The sequence below is a fragment of the Colletotrichum lupini genome, chromosome 5 (assembly GCF_023278565.1).
Source record: "Colletotrichum lupini chromosome 5, complete sequence".
Lineage (NCBI taxonomy): Eukaryota > Fungi > Ascomycota > Sordariomycetes > Glomerellales > Glomerellaceae > Colletotrichum > Colletotrichum lupini.
The window spans coordinates 961,963-988,332 of record NC_064678.1 but is presented as its reverse complement, the minus strand read 5'-3'; the positions used below and the strand labels follow the sequence as shown (position 1 = coordinate 988,332).

General features: G+C 38.6%; 6 protein-coding genes across 6 annotated transcripts; 4 read left to right on the top strand and 2 right to left on the bottom strand.

Annotated features, from left to right (window-relative positions):
• Positions 1–158: 158 nt before the first annotated feature.
• Positions 159–561, top strand: CLUP02_09712 (uncharacterized protein; the record flags this gene model as incomplete). Its single annotated transcript, XM_049288690.1, has 2 exons — positions 159–236; positions 301–561. 2 exons carry the CDS (start codon positions 159–161, stop codon positions 559–561), a joined length of 339 nt encoding a protein of 112 aa, XP_049145834.1.
• Positions 562–6,104: 5,543 nt separating this feature from the next.
• Positions 6,105–6,666, top strand: CLUP02_09711 (uncharacterized protein; the record flags this gene model as incomplete). Its single annotated transcript, XM_049288689.1, has 2 exons — positions 6,105–6,306; positions 6,377–6,666. The coding sequence occupies 2 exons, from the start codon at positions 6,105–6,107 to the stop codon at positions 6,664–6,666; spliced, it is 492 nt and encodes a 163-aa protein (XP_049145833.1).
• A 196-nt stretch (positions 6,667–6,862) lies between these two features.
• Positions 6,863–8,514, bottom strand: CLUP02_09710 (tannase and feruloyl esterase; the record flags this gene model as incomplete). The annotated part of the gene is made up of 3 exons (XM_049288688.1): positions 6,863–7,198; positions 7,254–7,994; positions 8,050–8,514. The coding sequence occupies 3 exons, from the start codon at positions 8,512–8,514 to the stop codon at positions 6,863–6,865; spliced, it is 1,542 nt and encodes a 513-aa protein (XP_049145832.1).
• A 553-nt stretch (positions 8,515–9,067) lies between these two features.
• CLUP02_09709 (uncharacterized protein) lies at positions 9,068–11,985 on the top strand (the record flags this gene model as incomplete). Its single annotated transcript, XM_049288687.1, has 11 exons — positions 9,068–9,170; positions 9,344–9,459; positions 9,561–9,627; positions 9,712–9,789; positions 9,844–9,972; positions 10,035–10,063; positions 10,141–10,171; positions 10,219–10,498; positions 10,549–10,675; positions 10,726–11,622; positions 11,797–11,985. The coding sequence occupies 11 exons, from the start codon at positions 9,068–9,070 to the stop codon at positions 11,983–11,985; spliced, it is 2,046 nt and encodes a 681-aa protein (XP_049145831.1).
• A 43-nt stretch (positions 11,986–12,028) lies between these two features.
• On the bottom strand, positions 12,029–17,163 carry CLUP02_09708 (ankyrin and HET domain-containing protein; the record flags this gene model as incomplete). The annotated part of the gene is made up of 16 exons (XM_049288686.1): positions 12,029–12,256; positions 12,344–12,728; positions 12,765–12,937; positions 13,013–13,067; positions 13,106–14,873; positions 14,942–15,359; positions 15,470–15,541; positions 15,599–15,671; positions 15,725–15,747; positions 15,809–15,896; positions 16,086–16,223; positions 16,297–16,530; positions 16,621–16,755; positions 16,858–16,893; positions 16,961–16,998; positions 17,065–17,163. 16 exons carry the CDS (start codon positions 17,161–17,163, stop codon positions 12,029–12,031), a joined length of 3,963 nt encoding a protein of 1,320 aa, XP_049145830.1.
• Positions 17,164–17,272: 109 nt separating this feature from the next.
• CLUP02_09707 (uncharacterized protein) lies at positions 17,273–17,879 on the top strand (the record flags this gene model as incomplete). The annotated part of the gene is made up of 2 exons (XM_049288685.1): positions 17,273–17,485; positions 17,523–17,879. The coding sequence occupies 2 exons, from the start codon at positions 17,273–17,275 to the stop codon at positions 17,877–17,879; spliced, it is 570 nt and encodes a 189-aa protein (XP_049145829.1).
• Positions 17,880–26,370: the final 8,491 nt, after the last annotated feature.

Genomic DNA, 26,370 nt, shown 5'->3' with positions numbered 1-26,370 from the left:
CGAGGTTATATCGAGTTGAGAAAGAGCGGTGGAGTATAAAAGGTAGTCGAGATGGCCAGTGGTTGCGTCTGTCCTGAGGTATCATCAGCAAACTTGCACTCAGGACCATCACAATATCCCTAATTCATCTCACCAATACCTAATAAATAATCTTTAAGATGCGCTTCAGCCTATTCACCCTCTTCTCTTATGTCGCCAGTGTCCTCGCTGGTCGATACATCGTCTTCCTTGCCCCGGTAAGACCCTCAGTCTGGACTAAGCTCCATCGTGTACCGTTCTGATACTGACTACCGAAAACAGGCAACCAACATTGACCAGTTCGTCGACAAGCTTCGCACCCGAGATAGCGATCTCAGGGTCATCACAAAGTGGACTGGCACGACTGCCGGTCTTTATGGTGTTGTCATCGACTCAAACGTGTGGAATGTCTGGACTCTGCGCAAGTTCCGCGAGGTCAGGCTGGCCGAAGAAGACAGGATTGTCACGCTTACCCCTCTGCCGACTGCAGGCTTGCCCGCGGAACCAGAAGACACCCCATTCCCTCTTCCTGGTTGGAGCTGAACGGGTTAATCAAGGGCGAGGATATCCTGCCAGCAGCTGCCGATATCCTGCCCCCAAGTGTGGCTGCGGCAGCCCCTGCCTCCGAGCCCGGAGGCCAGCTGCCCATACCTACCCACTTACCTACCTACCTACCTACCTACCTATAACTACTACTTTATCGACCTCGCCGTCGCTACCGCTATTGCTATTACTACCGCTACCGCTAATTAAAACTATTCCTAACGTAAATATACTATAAGAAGAGAATAATTACGAAGTTAACGATCCCTTTATTTATTAATACGACTACGTAGAGTACGGCTACTTATTTTATAGCTAGCGCTACCCTACCTAAGGCTAGGGTAGTACTTAACGAGGCTATTTACGAAATAATAGTTATAATCAAAAATAGTAATACCTCGCAAAGTTAACTTACCTAAATAAGTATTATAAATCCTTAACCTCGTTTATAAACTACTGCTAATAGATCGCTACTAGCTTTTTAAATAAGTTAATTAGGTAGTTAAGTAGTTAGTTAATTAAGTAGCTAGGTAATTAGCCTAATTTAACGGAATTATCGATTTAGGCTAACTTATTAACTTAGGCTAATTCGTTAACTTAGGCTAATTTGTTAATTACTATACTTTTTATTAAAATAATTAACGGCTTTTAATTAGCTTAAACTATTTAAATACTAACTATGTAAAGCCTAGCTTATATATATGCCCGAGACTAGCGGTCGTGTAGCGGCCGTAGCTATACTTAGGGGTAGAATAGCGGGAGCTGTTAGTAGGATATCCTCGCCCTTATGTAATAAAGTTTATTATAGAGTTTTGCTATTGGGGTAGTAATCTACTTTATTAGCTAATTAGAGCCTGCCTTCTGAACTCTAAATCTTTTAGCCCCGCTATACTTACTTATGGGCTACCCGGCGTAATTATTTACGGTTATAATTACTTATGGTCGCGCTTACCCACGGTCGTAATTACCTACGGTTATAATTATATAAAGTAACTATAGATATATACGGTCGTAATTACTTATTAAAAAAGATAATTAAATAGGTAATTAAGTAGGTAAATACGATTATAGGAAATTGCGACCGTAGGTAATTATAACCGTACGTACTCGTAGCTACTTTACGTAATTACGACTATAGGTAATAACGCCGGGTAGCCCGTGAGTAAGTATAGCGGGTATAGGTATGGGGTTATAGTCCGAGCCCTGTAGCTATAAGCCCCTATTAGTCTAAAAAGTGGATTATTGCCCTAATAGCTAATTAGTACTACCCTAATAGTAAAACTCTTATTATATAAATTGCGGGAACTTATATATCTACCGCACTTAAACTCTTGCGGGAACACCTGCCTAAGTCCGGCTATCCGTTAGCTTCTATTAGTCTAGGTAAGGGCGTATACGACGCATTACGACTAAAATATACGTCCTAAGTCTTATATTACCTATAAGCTATTAATCTCTACTTATACTAATATAAAATTTCGACGCTACCTAAGAGGCTTCGTCTATATAGTTCTCGAATAGCTAGATAAGAGATGTGCTCGGAATGAAATTTTTATAGCTAAAGTAGTTCTAACTACTCTATATTAATTAAGGGCGAAGATATTCTACTAGTAGCTCCCGCTATTCTATTACTAAGTATAATTATAGCCGCTATACGACCGCTAGTCTTAGGTATATATGTAAGCTAGGCTCTATATAGTTAGTATTTAAATAAATTAGATTAATTAGAGGCCGTTAATTAACTTATAGTTAATTAAATTATTTTAGTAAAAAGTACGGTAATTGACGAATTAGCCTAATTTAATATAATCAACGAAGTAGCCTAATTAACTACTTAATTAACTACCTAATTAATTATTAATTACTTTATATAGCCTATAGCCCATAATTTAGTAACTTCCTTTACTTTAGCCTCGTGCTCTGCTTTAGCCTCGTACTTATTAATAAGTCTATTTATTTCGCTTTTTATTATAAAATTAATATCGTAAGTATAATCTTCGTTAGTTAGATCTTATAATACGTCTAACTACGTAAGATTATTAGTTAATTAGGATTATAACTTTATAAGCATTAGTAGCTGAGGAGCCCTTATAAGATTAATCGTATTATTATTAACTACGTTAATTACCTCATTAGTAATAGCCCGCTAATACCTCCGCTATATCTCTATATTAGGCTCGTATATATTAAAATTATATATAATCTCGAGGCCTCGTTAAGTAGAAGTAGCCCTATTTAGCGCTAAAGGTATTATTAATAATAGCGGTGCTAATATAAGTATTATTTCTGCGCGTTTAGTAGCTTCCTCGTACTTAAATATAGAGGGCTCTCGTTTAGAGGAGGTATTTTAATTAACGGCTAGCTTTTTTAACTTACTTACTATAATTATTATAATACTCGCTATAGAGCCCTATAAGCGACCCTTACCTCGGACTTATAAGGGATTAAGTAGGGGGATAGAAGTATTATTATTAATAATAAGCTCTAAGTATCGCTAGAACTAGTATAAGTAGATCTTTTTTAATAGTATTAAGGTACCGTCCTTAATATATTACTAGAGGACGTAGTAGTAAAGTAGCCTATAAGTAGTTCGAATTAAGTAGTATGCGCACTCTTTTAATAGCTTCTTTAATAAACCTAAATTTAGCTATTTACTTAGCGTACTAAGTTCTTATAAGAGTTACTTAAACGTATCATAGTATATATATAGACGTACCTTTTTCTAAAATAACTCCGTAATAATATTTAATACCTTAGCTTAATAACGGGTCTAATAAGCATTAATTATAGCCGCTTAACCTACTTAAAAAATAACTAATTTATTAAATACGGCTTTAAAGTTACTTATATAATAATAAACTCGTACTTTAATACTCGTATATAAGGATTCGATAATTAACGTAGTTAGGTAACCGAAGTACTTAATTTAGTTAACCTAAGTAAGTACGAGTTTCTTATACTACGGCTTAAGCTAGGTATTAATAGTATAATCGATTACTACTATAGGGTACTTAGTAGTTTAAAATTTAAATAATTGGTTATAATATATAGCTATTAATTAGCTACGGAGGAGATTACCCTAATCCGTAAGGAATTATTAAAAGTAAAGGTTATATATAATTACGCTAGTCTCGTCCCTCGTAGCCGGGCTAAAGTAATGCCGGGTCTGGGTTAATATATTAAGGTTAACGTACTAATAGTAGAGTACGTACGGTATTACTTTAAATTAGGTATTATTATTAAGGGTATTAAGTAGAGTAATCTCGTAATCCGTATACGTAACTTATAAAAAGGGAATTTCGTAGGCCCGGAGTAATACTAATAACTAGTTAATAGCTTAACGGTAGTTAGCTTTTTTCTCGCTAAATAAAAAGTAGCTCGTAACTTAAAAAGCATAACTATCGTTAGTTACTCCGTAGATATTAAATAACGGTATATTAAATCGGTTAGTTTTATATATAAAATCTATTAATAAAATATCCGGGTATTATTAAAGTAGGGAAATTATAGTAGTAAGTACGATAAATAAGCTTATAATATAGCCCGCGTCGTTACGTTAAAAGCGGTACTAGTACTTTATCGAATTACGTAATTAGTTAAATAACTACTTAATAAGGGTCCTATTACCTAATTCGTTACGGTAGTAAATAGCTAATATATTAAGTATATTGCGGGCGACGATACTACTATAATCGCTACTTTTTAACTATAAGCTCGAAAGGATTTAAATAGGTCGAATGCCCTTATTCTATTAGTTAATAATTTAGTCCTTTTTACTACGTAGTAGCGCGCAGTAATAATATATAAAAGCGTTAATATTACTAAATAAGTAGTTATAGTAATTACGGAAGTCGTTAATAACGGGATAAAAGAGCTAATTACTGCTTAAAAAGCTAGTAGCAATTTACTAATAGTAGTTTATAAACGAGGTCGAGGATTTATAATACTTATTTAAGTAGGTTAACTTTGCGAGGTATTATTATTTTTAATTATAACGCGGGCTATAATTATAATAATAAGTAATAGTAGTTAGCGCCCTAGTAAAGGGCTTATATTAAATAATTCGGACTACAAAGCTAGCCTCGTAAATAGCCTCGTTAAGTACTACTCTAGTATCGGATAGGGTAAGGAATTACTAGTTATAAAATAAGTAATTATACTTTACGTAGCCGTAATCGTTATAATCGGCTATATATTAGTAAATAAAAAGATTATTAACTTCGTAATTATTCTCTTCTTATAGTATATTAACGTTAAGAATAGTTTTAATTAGTAATAGCGGTAGTAGTAGCGACGGTAAGGTCGACGAAGTAGTGGTTATAGGTGGGTAGGTAGGTAGGTAGGTAGGTAAGTGGGTAGGTATGGGCAGCTGGCCTCCGGGCTCGGAGGTAGGGCCTGCCGCAGCCACACTTGGGGGCGGGATAGCAGGAGCTGCTGGCAGAATATCCTCGCCCTTAATCAGTAGTGCGCGCGCCAGTGCCTGGATACGCGCGTACATGCACGGCAGATGAAACGCCCCCTGATGACTCGACGATGCCCCAACACCGGCGTATCCGGACCTCTGTCAAATGCCAACGGCCTTTTGTGGGTGAGGCTGCCGTTCAACCGGCTGGGCGAGTGGGGGACTCCTTGCCTTGTTTGACATGAACTGGAGTTCGGACTGAGTCGAAGTGTCGATCTTATCTATGCTTGACATCTAGCGAGGCTTTGCGAATTGAAGATTCGGGTTCGGTATGCCGGGTTATTGTGATTTGGGACGGGTGACGGCACGCCGCACGACATCCGTAACTTCAGAGACAAATGGAAGTCTTCGCCTAACTTGTCACTTTCGTCTGAGCCTGCCATCGAATGATGGCTCTGTTCTAATGTCGGTAGATGAGTGGGTATCCACTAACCGTGGGTAAGGTGATCTGGACCCGGCTCTACTAGGTAGATCAAGTGAATGACTTGTGAAGTCACTTACTACCATGGGCGCGGTAGGAACCACAACTCACCAATCTTGATTATGTCTAGTTCCGAGAATATTGACTGCCTCCTCCAATCGAGGCAGTACAAATACTCGATTTCCAGAACATTGACGAGTCTGACTTGGGGGCCCCTGACTCGCTCCATGGAGCCGCAAAGGTGACTGAGTATTCGAGGCTCGGGTAGGAGGAGGTTCCGCCGCCACGATTCGTGCTATGGCCATATGGGCAGATGAAGTGGGCGCACAGGCCGACGGATTCGGGGACACCGGCACTTAGCCTAAAGTCTAATAGAGATATCACATCGGCCGAGAGACTGAATGAACCACGATGAACCACTGATTGATACGGTGTAACCGTTGTACAAACTAAGTCGGGTATGCCCGTCTTGTCAAATTCCTTCGAGTAAGTGTCGTTAGTCCAATAATAGCAATCGAAAACGCATCTATAAGAGATGATTGTTACCCAGATTCTTTGCAGCTCGTGAACAGAGGATCAACAGATTCGTTCAGTACACTCTTTGGCTTGTAGAACCCATCACACTCTTTCGTTACATTCGTTACTTACACTCTTTCCAAAATGCCTTCGCTTTTCTCCGTGGTTCTTGCCAGCCTGATGGCCTCTCCTATCCTGGCCGCCATCTCTTCCCCCAACTATGTCCCTTTCGAACTGGAGAAGCGCGACTGCGGCTTCAGCTACTGCGATTGCCAGCGCGTCCAGTGCACACTTCACTTTTGCTTCAATGACCATGTTGATCCCTGGATTCTAGTCGACAGTGCCAGTAAGTCTTCATCATGCTCAATATTCGACCTTCCTTCCTTGAAGGTGTCGCTGACCTTCCCGTCTCACAGTGAACGGCTACTACGGGGTTGACTGCGGCCAATTCGACAACTGGGCGCGCAACGAGCCCGCCGAGTACTGCAACAACGGCCTGCGAAAGGGTAATGCCCTCTTCTACATCAACCGCAAGTTTGGATCCCTCGGAAAACCCTTCACCGTCAACTACAAGAACACCAACGCGGCGGACCCCCACCGTGGCTCTGTTTCTGGCAGCTGCAAACCTGTCCAGGACGTTCAGTGCAAATGCCACTCCAGATACAACGCTGAGAAGCACGACTGCTCGAACAGCTGCGGTGACTAGACAAACACTCCACAGTAAATGATGTAATATAACTTGGGGAAACTGCTGTATGGCTTGTTCGACTAAGTGAGTGCGCTTGAGATTTGGATGTGTGCTGCAAATACCACAAAGACATAGAACTAGAGGATCCAAATCCATGACAATGAACGGCCGATTGGCCAATTCATCCAACAAAAGAAATGATCTTGAGTGATACCTACGAACTGTCATCGCATGACCAGCATCGTGTTCCCAGATTCCTATCACAGTTCGAATCGACAACGCTCTTCTGCGGATATGGGCACAATATGCGGTCTTGAACGTTTCCGTCCGGAACTGTAACCCTGACTAGTGTATGGTCCGGTGCTGTACCATTCTCGACCCATGCACGGAGTTGACCAAATAGACTAGTTGGCTCTCCGCTCCTCCCTCCACCGCAATGGCCCATGCCGGGTACCTCGAAGTGGCGGTAGAAGTCATGAACTCCCGGGATGAGATCAGATACTCTGTTGTAGTACTTGGTACTCCCCTTTGGAGGGAGAAGCTCGTCAATCTGTGGGAATGTCAACCTTTTTCACTGCCCAGAGGTGGATAAGGGATTGACTTACGAGGCCGTGAAAAGTAATTAGCTTTCCTCCGCCATCACGAAAAGCAGAGAGATCAGGGTCATCAGTGCCAATAATCGAGTTGTACCTCTGCCGCCCCTGGTGTGCCATCCAGTCAAACTCAGCTTGACTGACGTGAGAAAGATCAAAATTTGGATCCCTTGCGACAAATAACGAAAGCCATTGCGTAGCAATGGGCAATGGCACACCTCTGCAAGACCCTGTAGAGCAGTTGGTGGCAGCGACGCCGACAGCCAGATCAGTACCGGGGTTTAGTCCTGGCCACAGCTGTACGCCTTGGGAGTTGCGCATCCCCTGCCACGTAGCATTGACTACAGCTGCTGCTGCACGACTAACTTCAGGTGCCTCAGAGCAGTTGATTGCTCGACCGACCATCTTGAAAGGATTGAATGCATCAAGGCACGCATCGACTTCACTAATGATCCCGTCTTTGACACCGTCTAATCCATCACAAGCAGACACTGCCGCGGCCGTGATCGCCGCGAGTTCACATGCATGAGGGTACTCCCCGACCATATTCATGTACTGCTGAGGCCAGAGCATGCTCGGGAAGAAATCGGTCCATTGAATCCCTGGAGCACCGGCCGCGATGCCATCATACTGAGTAGGATACCGCTGTGCTAGCATGAGTCCTTGTCGGCCTCCTTGAGAACAGCCATTCCAGTAGGAATAGTCTGGTCCGCGACCGTAGTAGGACCTGATGAGAGACTTTCCGATGATTGCCTGCATGCTTCAAGATTAGAAGAGTCACTTACGCCAAGGCGGTCTATCGACTTACGCCGTCCTCGAGTGACACAGACGCAAGGTTCTGCAGATTGTAGAAATTGACGTTTCCGGGGCTGAGAAGTGCCCAAGGACTCGCGTCCAAAGCGTTTCCCAACCCAGCGTCGGTCGTGGTCGTCGCATAGCCGTCAGCTACTGCTCCACCCATGGCGCTGTAAAACAGTTCACTGCGGCCTGCAACCCAACCGCCGCCTCCGACAGCCTGAAGGCGACCATTCCATCCTTCTGCGGGAAGCCACGCCTCGAAATTGACGATATCACCTTGACCCGGGTGGGTGTAGGTTACCGTGATGTTGCAAAAGCTCCCGTTCTGCACTTCGACTGACAGCTGGGTGAAGCGAACAGAAGAAGGAACAGTGATGGTGTAGTTGGTGACAAGATTTGTCTGCAGAGACAGAATCTCCGCCCCAAACAGTGAGATGTTCTCAAACGTTGCGGGGGCGCAAGAAAATGCTGACATTTCGGCTGGAGATAGTTTGGATAATAGATAGAGCGACGAGGAAGGACACGGCGATGCGAATCGCAGCACATCAAGAAAGTCACTCTTTTTAAAGTGCAGCTTGCTTATACAGACGTTGTACCCAGTTTCTTCCCCGTATCAAGGAATATGACGAAGTAATTCGGGTAGGATCGTTAAACCTCCCAAAGCTGCCAAGCGCGAGAATGTTGAGCTGATTTGCGCACATTAATCAAGACTTCAGCCATTCAACGCAGCTGTCATATCAGGACCGGCTAATTAGGCTCCTGAAAAACACTGACTGTCACCTAATTCCCTTGATGTTTTCAAACAGGATCCGAATCCTAGTCCCAAGCGCTCAAATGACTTCAAATTTGGTGTGGTAGAGAAAGGCTTTAGATTTCGGTGCTCGATGATTTTCGCCTTGACGGGCAGTTAACCCAAGCACAATAATAGTTATTAAGTGCATGAGAGGTGAGGTCAAGTGACGGCATTCAATTACGTCCAATGACTGCCACCGCTGATGTGCGGTGCATGTAGGTATTCAAGTAATGAAATGAGTCCTATACCAGCATTTTTCAAGCTCGACCAGATTCGGACGTATAAGCCCCAGCAGATAATGGGAAGCCTTTTCACCTTGAGCTGCTTATACCTACGTTGTATAATTACCTACTTGCTTGAAGAGTGACGAATGTAGATCGAAACATACGTTCTTCTACAATTCATGGACTACTCTGCTTCGGAGTTATTATCAAATACCAACGGCATGCAGCCCGCCAACCTCAAACAAGAAAAAAGAAAAAAAAAACTTTGGACTGAGCAATTTGAGCAGGCGAGGCCGGTCTCGGACCAACTTGTCATGCGAGCACTTGCATCTCGGAGAAGCTCATAAACCACGGACTTACGAGAAACGCAGGGCTTACCTTCCGAAGTCCATCAATGCTGACAGTAAGAAGTGAGATCAGAGACACCAATCAGGCGCTGCTCTCGTATCGCCTCGCTTATTTATGTCGTGGTTTCGCTGCTAGGTGCGCTTGGCTGGGTGCTAGTGGACGCCACAGCGGAACAGCGGAAGTAGTGGCATGACTTGCAGCCCTCAAGGTTTCAAGAGTTTAGGTGCCCGCATTCCATACCACGAGAATCGCCAAAGCCAAAATAACTAAATATGGCGCGTGGTTCCCTGGTGACTCCCGGCTTGAGAAACACTGTGTATTTTGAATGACTTCAATTGTGTCACAATGGACCTTTCAAGGAACAAAGTCGCAGTGATCGGACTCGGTAAGTGTAGTAAACCTGTCGATGAAACGAGTTGATTATTCTGACATAGAGTAGGTGCCTTTGGTATCGTGGCTCTGAAGAATCTTGCCGAAGAGGGTTTCGAAGTGACCGGATTTGAGCGCAACCCCTATGTTGGTGGTCTTTGGAAGTTTACTCGAGAGGACAAGACTTCTGTGTTGCCCAGTGAGTAGCACGATGCTCCGCCTGCCATTGCATTTGGATCACTGTTGACTTACGTACTACAGCAACTGTCGTTAATATTTCAAAAGAAAGAGTAAGATTTCTCTCTCTAAAATGTGCAGACGAGAGACTTGGGACTTGAAGTATTTAATGCGACTGACACTTCATCAGGGGTGTTTCACAGACTTCCCGTTTCCTGATGGTAAGTCTGTCAATTGGACTAAAAGCTAGCACTCTCACAAATCAAAGCGACGACCAGTCAACCTTCGGCCGAAGAGGTGGCGCAGTATCTGGAGGACTATGTCGATCACTTCAAGTTGCGATCAATGATGCGTCTCAACACAATTGTCACTCATGTATCGCATGATGATACTCTCAAAAAATGGATTATTGAAATTTCTGATTCGCCCAAAGAAATGTTCGACAGAGTCATCATCGCGACAGGAATGAACCAAACACCGAACTATCCGAATGTCAAAGGGATTGAGCAGTTCAAGGGCGAAACGCTCCACTCCAAATCTTACAAAAGGTCAACCACACTATTCCAGTCTGGTCTTTCTTTGCTAATGAGCAGTTTAGCCCAGAGAACTTCGCAGGGAAGAAAGTGTTGGTCTTCGGCTTGGGAAACACCGGCGCTGACACTGCAACATCACTTGTGGGCCATGCAAGCGAGATCTATGTTTCTCATCGAGAAGGCGCTCTCATCGTAAGTCATGGACCCCAATCTATCGAAAACCAGGTCTAATCTGCCATGAGCTTCCTCGAACCAACAAAGGCCGTCCGATCGACCACACACTTAATATTCGCTTGATCACTTTCCAAAGGCTCCTCGAGCGGTTCTTCCCTAATCTATCTGAACGCCTTTTCAATGGATTTGTTAAAAAGCTGCAGGATTCTGCATTCAATATCCGTCCTGAGTGGAATCTCTCACCAGCACCTTCGATCAAAACTAGCACCCCAGTCGTCTCAGACGAGATCGTCCCAGCGCTTGAGAGTGGCAAAGTCCACTCTGTCCTAGGTGTCAGCTGCGTAACCGGGCCGAATGAAGTTGAGTTGATTGATGGAAGGACTTTGAATGTAGATGCTATCATCTACTGCACTGGATACAAACCCAACTTTAGTCTGTTGGATCACGAAGCTGATCCAACGGCTGTTACCACCCCGAAGTGGACTGCGTCCCAGGGGTCTAGGGGCAAACCGCTGCCTCGTCTATATCAGAATGTTCTGTCTCTCAAGTACCCGGACTCACTCGCATTCATGGGGTGCGTGGCATTTGCAACGGGGGCATTCGTTCTATATGACCTGGCATCCATGGCTGTCGTGCAAATCTGGAAGGGGAATTCGGATCTTCCACCTCAGCACGAGATGGAGCGGGCGGTTGACGAGCACCATGATTGGCTGTGTAACCTTGCAAAGAAAAGTAATGTTCACCCACAGCTTGTCAATGGCCATTCTTGGTCAGCATGGGCGGACAAGATGGCTGGAACTGGGGTTGACGAATATTTGGGGTGGGGTTGGAAGGGATGGCGTTACTGGCTCAAGGATCGATCTTTCTGCAACCTTCTCATGGGTGGTATCTACAGTCCACATATCTACCGCTACTTCAAGGGCAAGCGAAGTCGGTGGGATCGAGCGAGGGAAGAGATTGAGAAGGTGAACGTCAACATCTCTAGAAACAGGCCCAAAACCGAATAGTATAGAGCCTGCTTTGTTGTTTTGGCTACCTAAGTTAGGTACGCTGGGAACATCTTGTAACTAGCCTTCCAAATCCCTATTCCAGTCATTGAATCTCTCCTAGCCTGGGATACTAAATTCCTGTTCACTGAGTCTGGCCTATCAAGAAGCTGCTTCAGCACGAGGTGCAGTAACTCTTGGTGCAAGTCGGGTCACAGCCAGGACACGCAGAGCGACCGCTTCGCCACTCCAGTATGCGGCAGTGGCAGTACCGAATGCAACTGCTTTATGGGTTCCATGGAAGGTTTATCACCTCTAATGCCGATATGTTTGGTAGACTAAACTTCTACTAATTAGTCTGTTGCTGTGGTTTGTCTCACCTGCATTATTCAGCGCCGATCCTACATTCAGCCGTGATGGACTTTCTGCATATCGACAGGGGATGGTAAGATAATTCCAAGAAGTTCTTCAATTCCAAGCGGCTATTACCAAATCTGATTTGACTATGACTGTCCTGCAATAAGGTATTCCAGCTAAACGGACTAAGATATAATCTCAAGACAAATGTATACATAGCAATGGCTGACGCGATATCGACCGGATACCCCTTTGTCTATCAACACTTCGATTTTGCCCCAACTAGCTAGGCCTCGGCAATCTCTTCGTTCTACTGAGAATTCTAAGATCTACAAGATCATACCAATATCATAGTGTCAATGTAGCCAGACTTGACTGAGAATATCCGGCAAGATGGGACTCGCTTGCGTTTCAGCTCGCGGATGAACAACGTACGATAGCGATCGAGCGTTCTTTGCTCCGATGCCCAAAGACTAGAGTAAATCTCGCCTAACATATCGACTTGCTCGATCCCAAGCCATATCGAAAAGGCCAGAACATCAGTTTCGGCTTCGGCTCCTGTAGAGTCTCCTTTGCACAACTTCTCAACATCTCGAACAAGACCGAGAAGGCGAAATAGTGAGACCTGAGAACCATGATCGGGTTGTCCTGAAATGCGTTTAGAGTTTTTAGCATCGCTATCCATGACGAGGACTTCAGCAAGTGCCTGAATTGCAGACTCGCAAGAGCTGTGCCTTGATCAGCCAATACCGAATGTTTGGTACAATTCCCAGCGACCAGCCTCGCTGACGTCAAGTGGATGCGTCATCAGGATTTCTCCAGCTAGAAGACCCTCAACGTCGAGACATTTGGCAGAGTATTGCTCGACCGCAGATTCTTCGAACGAAATTTGCTCAATAGAAAGTCTCCTGATCGGGGGTTCTCCGACCACAACTTCCTAAATGGAGTCTTGTTGAACAGGGAGTTGTTCGACAGCAATCTTTCCAATGATAAAATACCTCGATAATGATACATGCTCAGCTTCGTCTGCTGACATCTTCCTTACATCAATGGGATCTCCTGAACAGCTAAGTCATGACTCTCGCTGGTCATTAACTCCCCGTACATCATGCCGCTGATGTAACAAGCACCGACAAGCTCGAATCCCAACTCTTTCCGCCTCAAAATCACAGGAAAAGGACATCCGAAAAGTAAGGCAATGACATCACCGGATCGTGCAACGACGCTGCACCGACCGAGCTTGTTGTCGTTGGAGACGAACATGCTCGACGCCCGTCCTGCTTTCAACAAAAACTCCTTCATGAATGCTTTGTAATGAACATCGAGCTGGGAGGGATCAGTCCTTTTGATTGACTCGTAGAAGGTGACGTAGGGGAGATCGCTGCCTCCTTTAGAGCCGAAGAGGGCGTTGAAGTCAACATTGCCGTCTTTCTTTCTGGGAAGCTCGTTGCCCATGTATGTCTCCAAGTCTCGCATGAACCCAAGCATGTAATTCAATCGATGATGTTGCTTTGTGGTGGCGCGAGCTTCAGAGTCCTCTTCAGTGTGCCCATTGGTGTCGAAAATGAGACCCTCGAACAGTGCTTCGATCTGAGGCTTGCCTGAAACCATGGGCCGACTTTCAAGCTGTCCAAATCGCAGCACCGATAACAATTCCTTTGGAGTCCGCGCATCTTTCAAGACTGGGACTGTGGTTCGAATCGTGTCGAAAAGATATCCTTCGGCTACGAAGACCCCGTCGGCATCCCCCGTTGAGTGTTCTTTTGAGTACGCTCCCATGAAGCGTTTCCCTTTGGTGGCATTGAAGGTACCTGCATTTTCGATACCATAGCCAGTGTAGATATCGACCCCCGTCGAAGAGCGAAAGTCCGGAGTCCATGAAGGAAGACCAATATCGGTTTGATCCTCTGGATTTTGAGATCCGGCTAGGAGAAACAAGGCTAAACTTCCTGTCTTTTGAGCGTAATGCCTGGCGAACTCGACATAGATATCGCGGAGCGACTTGCTGTAGTCGACGGACAGATACGGGGCCATATCGCACGTACCCATGAGGGCGAAGAGCTTATCACGCGCCTCGGTCGCTTGTAATGGTCTTGTCAGAACAAGAATACGCTCTAGGTTGTTAAGAGCCTTTGGACTGATGGTAAATTGTGCTGTGTTGAAGAACGCTTTGCGAAGTCGGATAGTCCAGGGTGGAGGGTTCTTTCGGTCTTTCCACAGGGATGACTTGGAGGTTATCAAGTCTAGGTGCTTGAGGCTACCGAAGGATGTGCTGAATTGCCCACACTGAACCTGCGCCTTTCCTGACAGGAGGATTTCTTGGAACATCCAAATTCTGCTCCAGTATGGCCGCTCGAGGAGCTCTGCCAATCCAGTCGACCCACGACCATCGGCGCATATCTTTTTCACAACTTCTGCGGTGTCTGCACGTGTGCCGCCACAGCTGTTGGCGAGATTCATACCCTCTTCGGTATCGTGACCAGCCTCGCCAAGCCATATCTGTACACAGGCTGCCTTTGAGTAGATGGCCCCCATTAGAGTCACTTGGACCTGTCGCTCTTCTATGTCCATCTGATTGATGCAGATAGCGTCAGTCCAGATGACAAGCTCTCGGTCCCTGTGACGAAGATTCTGAAGGGCAATAGACAAATTCCTTGTCACCTTCAACTCTGCGTTGTTGACGATAATTGTAACGGTGTCGTTGGGGTCACCCCATCTGTAGGAGAGAGCGTCGTAAGAGGCCGAGACTCTCTTGGATTCGGGATCGTAGTCAACCACGGAGAGCCTGGCCACAACTTGCGACGAGAATGAAGCGGATGGCTCCACATGGAGAATGCGGAACTCATTGGGGCGAAGAGGAACGGTTTGATACACTTTATTTCGATTACGTATCAGCATTCATGTTGTGCACTTGTGAGAAGTCAATCTGGACCTAACGTACCTGGATGTACATTTGGGAGGGGTAACGCGGGGTGTTTGTCCGCATCAATAGAGGTTGTCTTTCTGATTCGAGTAGTCGCTGAGGTGCTTGCTGTTTTGAGCACTGTAATGGCTCGAAAAGCGAGCACAATGGCGTGAAGATTGGCGGCAGGGCTAGCTGGAGGCCTCGATACTGACGATACTGGCGATACCGGCGATACCGGCGCCGGTGTATTGTCGTGTGAAGCCACACCCTCTTTCCGCAAGTCTAGTGGCCGCAAAAGACCGATCATGATGGCGGATAAGGACAAGGAAGAGAATTTGGAAAGTGAGCGCTTGATGTTGAGATAGACGATAAGTAGGGCAACAATTGTACAAAGCTCCTTACAGCTTTGCCTCGAGTGGGAGATATGTGTCAACATATTCATCGGCAGAGGAAGCTACATGACCTCGAGGGGCTTCGGGGAGTTCTTATGAGAAAATCAGGTTTTGTATTGTCGGTAGATTGGCTCTCTTTAACAGACAAGTATTATTTGATGGCCAGGCGAACCGCACGGCTAGGAGAAGCGTTGAGAGTGTAGCCCGGCGATGTGTCGAAACCAGCCCAGCGTTTACACGGGGACTAAGCATCAAGAGTGTTCCTGAAAAGAGGTTCTAACTGGTCCTTGGATATTGGTACAGGAGCCTTTACGGCACATCCAACGCTGTTGGTAGCAGAATTGACATGGAAATGGGGCCACTTGATGAAGATCCTCGGGTGCCACTCTCTTGCATAATTACTTACTAGGGTCGTTGGACCCAACACAAGTGCCAAATGCTCCCATTTACCTAACTGTCATTGGAGCTAGAATCAAGTCTGCAAGACACAGATTTGGCAAATTGGACATACCTCCTTAGTTCGACGCATGCCATGCTGTACCATCTCTGTAGCAGCCAGACTATCGGGTGCGTGTTGTGACATTGAAGGAGAGGGTCGGCTAGGGCAGTGCACCAGTCGACAGGGACAGGTCAGTCTTTGACAAAGTGACCAGGCGTATCAGATATATATAGGTCATAAGAAAAGACTTCTGTATCTGTTCTAGATGTAGTCGCAATGCTCGTGAACGAAGATACGTCGTGACACATTTCGTTTGAATCAACCGGACCCAACCTTTCTTCAACGTGACTCTTTGGAGTGAAAATCAGTGAACATAATTCTCGGCCTAAGCGCCGCAATTTGATTACAACAATCAACGCAAAGTGGGAAGAACGAAGCAGTGTTCGACAGCGATTTTGACAGCTGGGCATGATGAAGCATATCAATGCTGTTGCATGCATCATCTCCCAGCGCGAGGGCGGACGTAAGCGCGCGCCAAGGTAGCCCGAAGTTCTGGATACGCCTCAACTGAGTATGCGACCCATACAGCAACCTGAGGTGGGGAAACGAGAAATGCAACACGGACTGCCAAATATGGAAGAGGTTGACCCAAATCTGGTTCATCCCAGCTGTTAAAGTGGTTCTCGGCCCTGTACAAGTAGAGGCCTGCTATGCCGGTTATGTTGCACGGAGGTGGACATGATTCGTTGTCGTGATTCTGCGCCGCCTCCTTACGACCATGAAGTGCGAGAAGACTGTATTAGGGGGTTTCCCACTGGAATTCGAGCTGCGTCGATGGGACATGGCTGCTTTGACATTCTGGGGAGATGACATTGGCGTCTCACTTCTGTATCATCCAGACCACCGGGTTGAGGTCTGCGAGGGGCGCAGTCTTCATCCCCGTCCAGTACCAATTGCTCAAGATGAAAAGGCAGCAGGTAAGCCCATGCAATAGACATCCCGCAGGCAAGCCCACAATGCTAGCTCACGTGCGTCATTTTTGCCGTGCTTGATCTTTCGTATTATATCCCGTCTTTGCCCGGATCAAAGTATAAATTCGAAATACTAGCATGACTGCAGACTCGGGTGAAGGTTGCGATTCCGAGATACTACCCCATCTGAGATATCCTCAGTAGTACATCGCCAGTCAAGTTGGGGTAGCGGCCAATTACACCAACCATTCACGCTGAGTTGAGAACATTGTCAAGTCTCTCCGTTATTCGCTTTGATGGTGTCAGATCAGACATGGTGATTGGTTACTTCTTTTTCGTCATCGTCAGCTCACACACGATACAAAATGTGTGAAGTGATGGAGGTAAATTTCTTTTTTCGCTGTCGACGACAGCACCAGACTCACCGGGACACAAGCTTGAGTTGGAGGGTATCATCGGTTGACGCCAGGGTTCTGTTCACTGGCTCTCCCAATTAATAACCTTACCGCACCTGCCACCGAGCACCGATCTTTTTTCCTATTCATCCATTGAGGCATGCCACAAAATGGGGTCGAATACTCAATCCTTGTCACCTTCACCACAGCCAAGCTGTCGAGATGAGATACTCATAGCGGGTGGTACAGCTCCGATGGGGTGCAATGAAGATCAGTCTGTCGAGAAACATGAGGAAGTAGAAAAACAACCCTACCGCCCAGGCTCCGACAGAGCGAAACAGCCGACCGAGTGTTCCACTACGTCCGCTCTCAGCGGACCGCAGGTCGCTAGGCGCTTGACCCTCGATGGCCTCATTCCAGGAAATCCAGTTGCAGGTCCTCCGCAATCTCTCGGACCTAGATAACCTCCACGCAGCCATCTGCGTCTCGCCCACTTTGCATAAATGTTATCTCTCAGCGAGGCGCGGACTGCTATATCACCACCTCGGCAAGACCTTCCACAGCCATCGCATATTCGTTGATGCCTTTGCGGCTCATAAGCTGGGCATTCTGCGCGAGTCGGCCAGTGAAGATGAACTTAAGCTTCTGGAGGAGTTCATGGATTCATATCTCAACTTGCAGTCCGATCCAGAGAATTTCAGAGCAGTATGTACTGTTGATGATCTGGCCGGCATCGCACGTTTCTACTCATCGACAGTAAGATCTGCTCTACCATAGCTTTGGCGTCAATGGGGTCGTCAGGACATGGAGGCGGAAGACTGTAGCGGATTAAGCGTTACAGAGAGAATTCGTATGATCCGTGGGCTCTACTATGTCGAGACATGGTATAGCTACCACAGCCTAGGGAGTATCACCGCTCGTCTACTATTAGTATCCCTATTACAGGGTATTTAGTTCGAACCGTATTTAACGAAGAGATTAATTAAACTATATAAATATTTACGTAATAAGTATAAAAAGGAGGTTCTAACTATAAGTTAAGCTAGCTACGATAATCCTAAATAGGGCCCCTTAATTAGCCCCTATATAGGTAGCTATATATTATAATCGAATTAGACTTCTAATTCGATACTAACTTTCTTTTTTTTTTATTAATTTTACTTATTATAATTAGAGGTATAATTCGACCTCGGGTCCGTTTATTAAATTATTTTTTTTTACCTCTTTTCTTTATTCTTTTTATATAACTTATCTTTTTATTTATATATTAACTTTTTTATTACTTATAAATTACTCTAACCCCTTATTAAATACTACTTTTATAAAAACGTCGGTAAAGTTATTGTTATTATTAATCTAACGGATCTCGAGTATTTTATACCTTTTATATAATTACCTAAGGGCTATAATATTAATTATAAACCTCTTTTCTTTTATTATCTATAATTTAATAAAATATTTGTATAATAAATAAAAATCTGTATAAATAACTATTAAAATCGGTAAAAGGTTAAGTTAATTAGTAATCTTCTTTAATATCGTTAAAATTATATAAAAAAAGTTAACGCTATTAACTATATTATAAACCTCTAACGCTAATATACTTCTTATTACTTACTTATTTTTAATTAATAAGTAATAAATTATATTACTATATATAGTAAATTTACTCTGGCTTATACTCTCGTTAACTAGGATAATAATATACCCTAATTACGAAATAAGGTCGTTATTATTTATAAATAACTTATTAATAAATATATAAAGCTTATTAATTATAAAATTAATTAAGTAATAAACAAGGCCTCGATCGAGATTTATTTACTATTATTTAAGTTATTTATTAAATATTTTAATATTTCGTTTAGTTAAGTCTATAGTTTATACTACTTTAATATAATTAAAAATTACCTTAGGCTAATATATATTTATAATATATACCCCTCGTACGAGCTTAGCTTTATATTATTTCTTAACGTTAATTATATTTAAATCGACGAGGTTAATTTTCTTACCCTACCCCTTTTACTAAAAAATAATAGTTTCTTTTTTAATAATAAGAATCCTATTATTAAATACTAAGGGGGCGTTTATTATAAAATTTTTTTTTTAATTTTATTATAAAACCCGCTTTTTAAAGCTCCTTATCCTCCTTTTTTATAAAATTAATATTAAATAGGCTTAATACATTATTAATTTATATTCTAACGATCCTAAATTAATTACTTTTATACTTAAATATTAATAAGTACGGGTTATACGTAAATATAACTATTAATAATTAATTAATATAAAAATCGTAGTATATAGCTTATTAATAAGTACTTAATTCTACGAGCTTATATAATAGCTTTAGTACTTTAATAATCGTACTTTTTAAGTACTTACTAACTATTTCTTTTAGTAAATAGGCTAGGATTTTCCTTATAAGCCCTATAGCTAATTAAGTATAGGCCTAGGTAATATTATAGCTCTAAATCTCGTATTCCTTTTTTTATAATAATATTATTAATACTATTATTAACTATTAGTTATAGCGCTATATAATAAGTAATTATATAAGTAGCGTCGCCTTTTTAATATTACTATACCCCTATATTATATACTTAGATTTTTTATATAGTTAGGGTATTCTTTTTTTTTTAATTTTACGAACTATTTATAATTTAAATATATAAAAATTTATATACTTCTCTAAGTTATAAATAATAAATTGATAAACCTCTCGATTATAAAAAGTATTTACTTCGATAAGATCTAATCCCTTAAATAGCTTTTTAATAATTATAATTATACCTTTCTTACGTAGTTTAACTACTAGCTCGAAATCGGCTTTTTCTTTTATTATATAAAAAGTGTTAATTACCTCGTTATTAATAATAAATTACTACGTTAGGGTTTATTATTATATCCTTTTATAACGTCTTATTAGTAATATTAATACTTTTTTAATAATTTCCTTTTCCTTATTATTTATTACTACTATTACGACGATCTTATTAAGGATAATTTCCTATACTTTTACTATAGGTTATATAGTTTCCTTTAGCTCTTTTTTTTTTTATAAATTAAAAATTATTTTATTAAGATTTATATAATATAGTCTAACTACCGTAATTAATATTTTAAGAGACTAGTTACGATCCCTTATAACTATATAAAATCGCTCGTTAACGGAAATTAATTTATATAACCTAGCCTACTATTAAGTAATTTCGTACTATATTCGTATATTTAAATTTAATAATATATTTAAATTACCCCTTATATTAGGCCTATTATACGTAGTAATTACCTCGTTAATTTACTTTTTTATGCTTATTTTATATAACATTCGTATTATTTTTTTAATTACTTAGGCTCGTTAGTTTATATTTAGTAATAGTAATAAGACTAAGGTCGTTTTTAAATATACTTTAAATACTAATAGTATTAATATAAGCCCGTTAGGCCCTATAGTATTATTATAATATTTAAGTACTATTTAGAAATATTCGTTATTAATAAAATCGGGATTTTCTTTTTTAATAATTCTAAACGCCCTTTTTAATTACTAATATACCCTTTTTACTTTTTTAATACTATAGTGCGCTTTAATAAGTACGACTTTTAGTTATATACCATAAGCTATTATATTTTTTCTAAATTTTATTAATTTAAAACTAGTATTAGTATTAGTTTTAATACTATCTAGCGGTCCTTAATATATATCTATCTATTCTTTTCGTAAGGTTATTTATACTATTTTTACTTATAAATCCTAAAAGAATTACCCTACTTAAAAGAATATAGCTATATTAATTATATATAGGACTAGCTAACTATTTAAATAAAGAATATTAATAACGATTTCCTAATTAAAGTTAAGCTTATTACGTAATTTAAATTTAAATTTACGTAAGTTCTACGTATTTATTTAGTATTAATAATATACTTTTACTAACTACTCTAGCGCCCTTATTTTAATATTATTATTACTTAATTATTTTAAGAGATTATATAGCCTCGTAACTAATAAGTACCTAAATCTCTAGTATAGTTATCTAAGTTTACTTTTTATTAAATAATTAATCGACTTCGTATTATTAATAAGCTTTATAAACGTATACCCCTATTATCGTTTAACTATTTTAAAATATTTATTATTAAAGATTCTATTTTTTATATTATTAAATATAATACTTAGTCGATCTATATTTTTTAAATATAAAAGAAATAGGGTATTAATAAGTAAAATATAGAAAGTTATCGTTCCGAAGTACGTCTCTATTTTTATTATACTTAGGGTAATAATTTCCTTACTTAGGCTAAAGCTAATCCTTATAATACCCGCTATTAATATATTAAGTATTATTAGCATAATCTTTTATAACGCTTAGAATTACCCTTTTCCTCTTATTAACTATTATAATACCTTAGTATTTAGGATAATCCTATAGAAATTATTTAAGCTATACTTTTTATTTATATAAAATACTTATACGAGCTTAGTATTTAATAAATCTAAGTAGTATAAAAAAGACCCCTCTAGCTATTTTTAAATTTACTTAGTACTATATTCTTTTTTTTTAAATATTAAGAGGGGTAACGTCTTTTCTTTAAGTATTAAGAAAATAGGTTTTTACCTTATTAAATTCGCCCTTTTAGCCGCCTCTATATTTATTATTTAAAAAACCTTTCTTTACTATTTATAAATAAAAGCCTATTTATTAAGAGCTTTTATTACTCTCTATTCGTTTAGCTTCGTATATATTTTAAAAATTAATAAAATAAAAAAAGAGTAATTAATATCGTCGATTTTATTATAATTTAATTCGTTAATATAAGGAGTAAGATCTTTTTTATTTTTTAAATTTCTTATAAAGGGCGAATATTCTAAGCTATTACTTTAGCTATTATTACTAAGTTCCGTACCCCCAGATCTACTTTTATATATAATAAAAAATTAGTTAAATTAATAAGGGTTAGTTTTATTATTTATTACCCTTAACTTTTTATATTATTTATATAATTTTATATACTCTTTTTTAAAGTAGTTATTTAATTAATATCTATTCTTTTTATAAATATAATATTACTTTTTCTATTACCCTATTTATAAATTAAATCTCTATTTATTTAATAAATCTAAGCCTCTTTATTAATAATTATTATATTTAGCCTCTTTTCTTTTTTTATTCTATTTCCGATCGACTTAATATTATTAATAAGGGCCGTCGTACGCTTAGAAATAGGTTTAGTATAGTATTTTTATTTTAATATTAAAACTTAATCTTAGCTTTAAATAGAGCGTCTCGTAGTTTTTAAATACTTAATATAAGGTTATTTTTATTTTTAATATATATTAAATTATAATATAAAAATATTTAACTTTCTGCTTATTAGTTCCCTTATTTAACTAAGTTTTTACTAGCTTATCGATTTAATTAATAAGCTCTTTAAAAATCTTTATTTATAATTTACTCTTTATTATCCTAACTATAAATATAAAAGAAATTACTTATAGTTTAAATAAGAGCTCTAAGTTTTTATTATAAGTCTCGAAATAGCTTCGGATTATATTAATAATACTAAAAAAGTCGTTTTAATCGAAATTACGTACTACTTTATAATAATAATTAGAGGCTTTATTTATAAAAACGATATTAATTACTAAATAGTATTAATATTCCCTAATCCCGACCTTTTTATAATAATCGTAAAATATTATTAAAGTTTTTTATAAAACCTTATACTTCCCCCTAGAGTATAGTTTCTTTTTTAAAAAGATCTTTTTGAAGTTTATAAATTACTTCGTATTTAGTATTATATTTTTAGTATTTATATACGATTCTTATATTATTATATATTATTAATAACTTCGGGTCGTTTATTTCTTTTTATATTAGCTAATTAGTACCGAATTTTATATTAATAATAATAACGAGCTATAAATTAAAATAAATAAAATCGTTAATTATTATACTTCTAGCACTATATTTTACCTCTATATATCCTTTTATAATTATAGATTATTATTAATAATTATAGGGAGGAAATCTACGTCGTTTACTCTTTTTTTAAATTTATTAAAGTAATTATACGCCCTATCGACTTATACCTAGTTTTATAATACGAATTCCTCCTCTATAATTATCGCTATTAAGATTTTATATAGTTCTCGTAACTATAATTATACTAATAATACCCCTTATATATGAAAAAATTTATTAATTACTTTTATAATTCCTAAGCTTATACTTATAAACTATTTATTTAGCTAATAACTAAGGTCGTTTACGATTTTATAAAATAAGAATTACTCTTATAGCCCCTTTTTTTTATAAACCTTAGTTAAATAAATTAATATTATATTAATTTACTTATTATTAAGCTAATTCGTAATTTTATATATTTATATCCCTTAATAATCTAAGTTAATATTTACTTACTTATAAGGGATTAGGATTTTATTTAAGATCGGGTTCTTCTTTCTCTTTCTTTACCCTAATTTACTAAGGGTCGTACTCTAGCTTATATTTATATTAATAATTATTAATATATTTAATTTTAATAAGGATATATTTAATCCGCGCGCTAATTATAATAAATCCGTACTTTTATTATTCAATAAATCTATTAAAGTTTAAAAAATTCTTATTTTCTCTTACTATTTTATTATTACTCTCGTTTTTACTATTTTTAATAATTACTATTACTTTTTTAAATCGCTAACTATTGTACTTATTAAAATCCTCTTTTTTATTTAATATAAAAAAGGTTAGTTTTAATAATTCCTTTTCTTAATAATAATAATAAACGTTTATATTACTATAAAAAGATATAATAATTAGTCTCGGGATCTTTATTAATAACCGATTTTTTACTATTCTATATACTTTTAGCTTTTTAAGCCTCGTACTCTCTATAATTTTTAAATAGCTTTTTTTTTAACTTATTTTTTTTAAAATAATATTCTATATAAATAGTTAAAAATAAATACTAAGCGGTTCGTAAAAGAGCCGTATAGGTTATTAAGTATAATTAATAAAGTTAAGCCCTCTTTTTTATAAAATTATAAATATTAAGGACTTATTAAAAATACCCCCTTATTACTTATATTTAATAGGGCTAAATAGTTTAAAAATCTTTTTTTTTATTACTTCTCTATACCCTATTTTATATTTTTTAAATAGTTTTTTTCGTAACTTAATTATAATTAAGTAATTATTACTTATTAATAATCCTTTTTATTACTTAGTTAATATTTTGAAATTAGTAATTTCGTACCGGGAGCTAATATAAAAAAAGCTCTTTAGCGGCTTTTTAAAAGATTCTTTTTTTTTTTTAGAGCTATATTTTTTTAGCCTTTTTTTAAGCTAATAATAATTATAATAAGAGGTTATAAAACTATTTTAAGATAGCCGCCTTTTTTTTAAATTAATTTTTAAGATTTATAATATTCTTAACTCGATATTATTAGGACCTCTAAATTCCCTCCTCTCTCGTTAAACCGTTCTTTATATTATATTCTTAAGTAATATTTAGGGGGTAACTAAGGGGGCTTTAAGGAGATTATTTAAATTATAAGCTTTGAAGTCGTATTTATAAAATCCTTATAATATTAAACCTTTTTATATACTATAAATTTCTTAATTTTATAATTTTTATATATATTCTTATTATACTTATTAAAAATATTTATATTAAGAGATCCTTTTTGTTTTTAATTATATAGTACTTTTTTATATTATATTAATAAGCTCGTCCGTTATACTAATTAATTAAATAAATAGTTACTTCGTAAGTATTTCTTTTTACTAATTCGACCGGTTAACTTTTAATTATAAACTAGTTATAAAAAAGTTATTTAATAAGAAAGCTATTTAAAATAATAATTAAAAGCTAGTTATTTAAGTAGTCTTATTAATTAACGTAGTTTAATATAATAAACGTCGACCTCTTATAAATAATAAAAAGCTACGATTACTTAATTCCGTATAATATTTAAAAATTACCCCTTTTTTTTTTTTTTATAAAATTAATTAATACGAATCTCCTATCTTATACGGTATTAAGAAGTTTTTTTTTTATATAGCGAGATACTTTACTAATTTATAATAATAAAATTTAATTACTAATTAGTATTAGTATTCTTATTATAGAGTATTTAGTTCGAACTATATTTAATAAAGAGATTAATTAAATTATATAAATATTTACGTAGTAGGTATAAAAAGGAGGTTCTAACTATAGGTTAGGCTAGCTACGATAATCCTAAATAGGGCCCCCTAATTAGCCCCTGCGCAGTTGGCTATATGCCGCGGTCGAATTAGACTTCTAATCCGACATCTACTACTAACGACGACGACGAATGCCGATATGCTGCGCTTTCTTAATAAGTACCTATAACCTTGGCAAATCGAAAAGCTGAGTTGCATCCACTGTGAGATCCGGACCACTACCGCATGATTCTTCGTAATCCTTCAGCTATTGTCAGTTGTACCAACCCCTATACACATTTTTCAAGCTTGTCTACCAAGATCTGTCAAGATCAAATGTTTTTGATGTTAGTGAAGGTACTTTCACTGTTATTCCCTCATCTGTGGCTTTTACTGACGCGAGCCTGATCTAGAGCCTCTCTCGCCCGCGTATGATTGTTTCTGCGAGGCGCTGGTGACACGTGGCCTGGAGCGCTTCTCTACAGTCCGGAATTGTGAGATGCTCAGTCCACAACTGATTCCACAACTGATTCCACAACTGCAGGATGAGGTGTCTGTTGTACTACAAAACCTAGCATTCCAAGGAAATATGGTTGAGGGAACCTCAGACGATGAAGATGCAATCATGGAACGCCAGCTTGATCGCGGAGGTTGCAATCGACTCGACCATGTATTTGAGGAGTCCACTCGAATTCGATATCAGCCTCAGCTCAACTGTCCACATTCACATATCTACATCTATTTAGGTGGAAAAGTGTATTTGAGTGTATCTGAACTGTCAAGAATGCCAAAGAATTGCTTGCAATCGAAGCCCGTCTCGATAGACACATGTGGGAATTCTACGTCCCGAGTAGAGTGGTCCATATCAACCACTAAGCCAGAGAGCCCGAGGTTTGGAGACCCCGTTCGCTTGATACTTCCCTTATGAGGCATAAGTGATGAGAGTCAATAGATGGCAAAAGACTTAGCTGCATGTTTATACAAAAATGATTATCAAAAAGAAAATTAGAGTTGCGATCATATTTAACTAATTACTAATGTTGGAAAGAACACTCGGAATGTGTCGA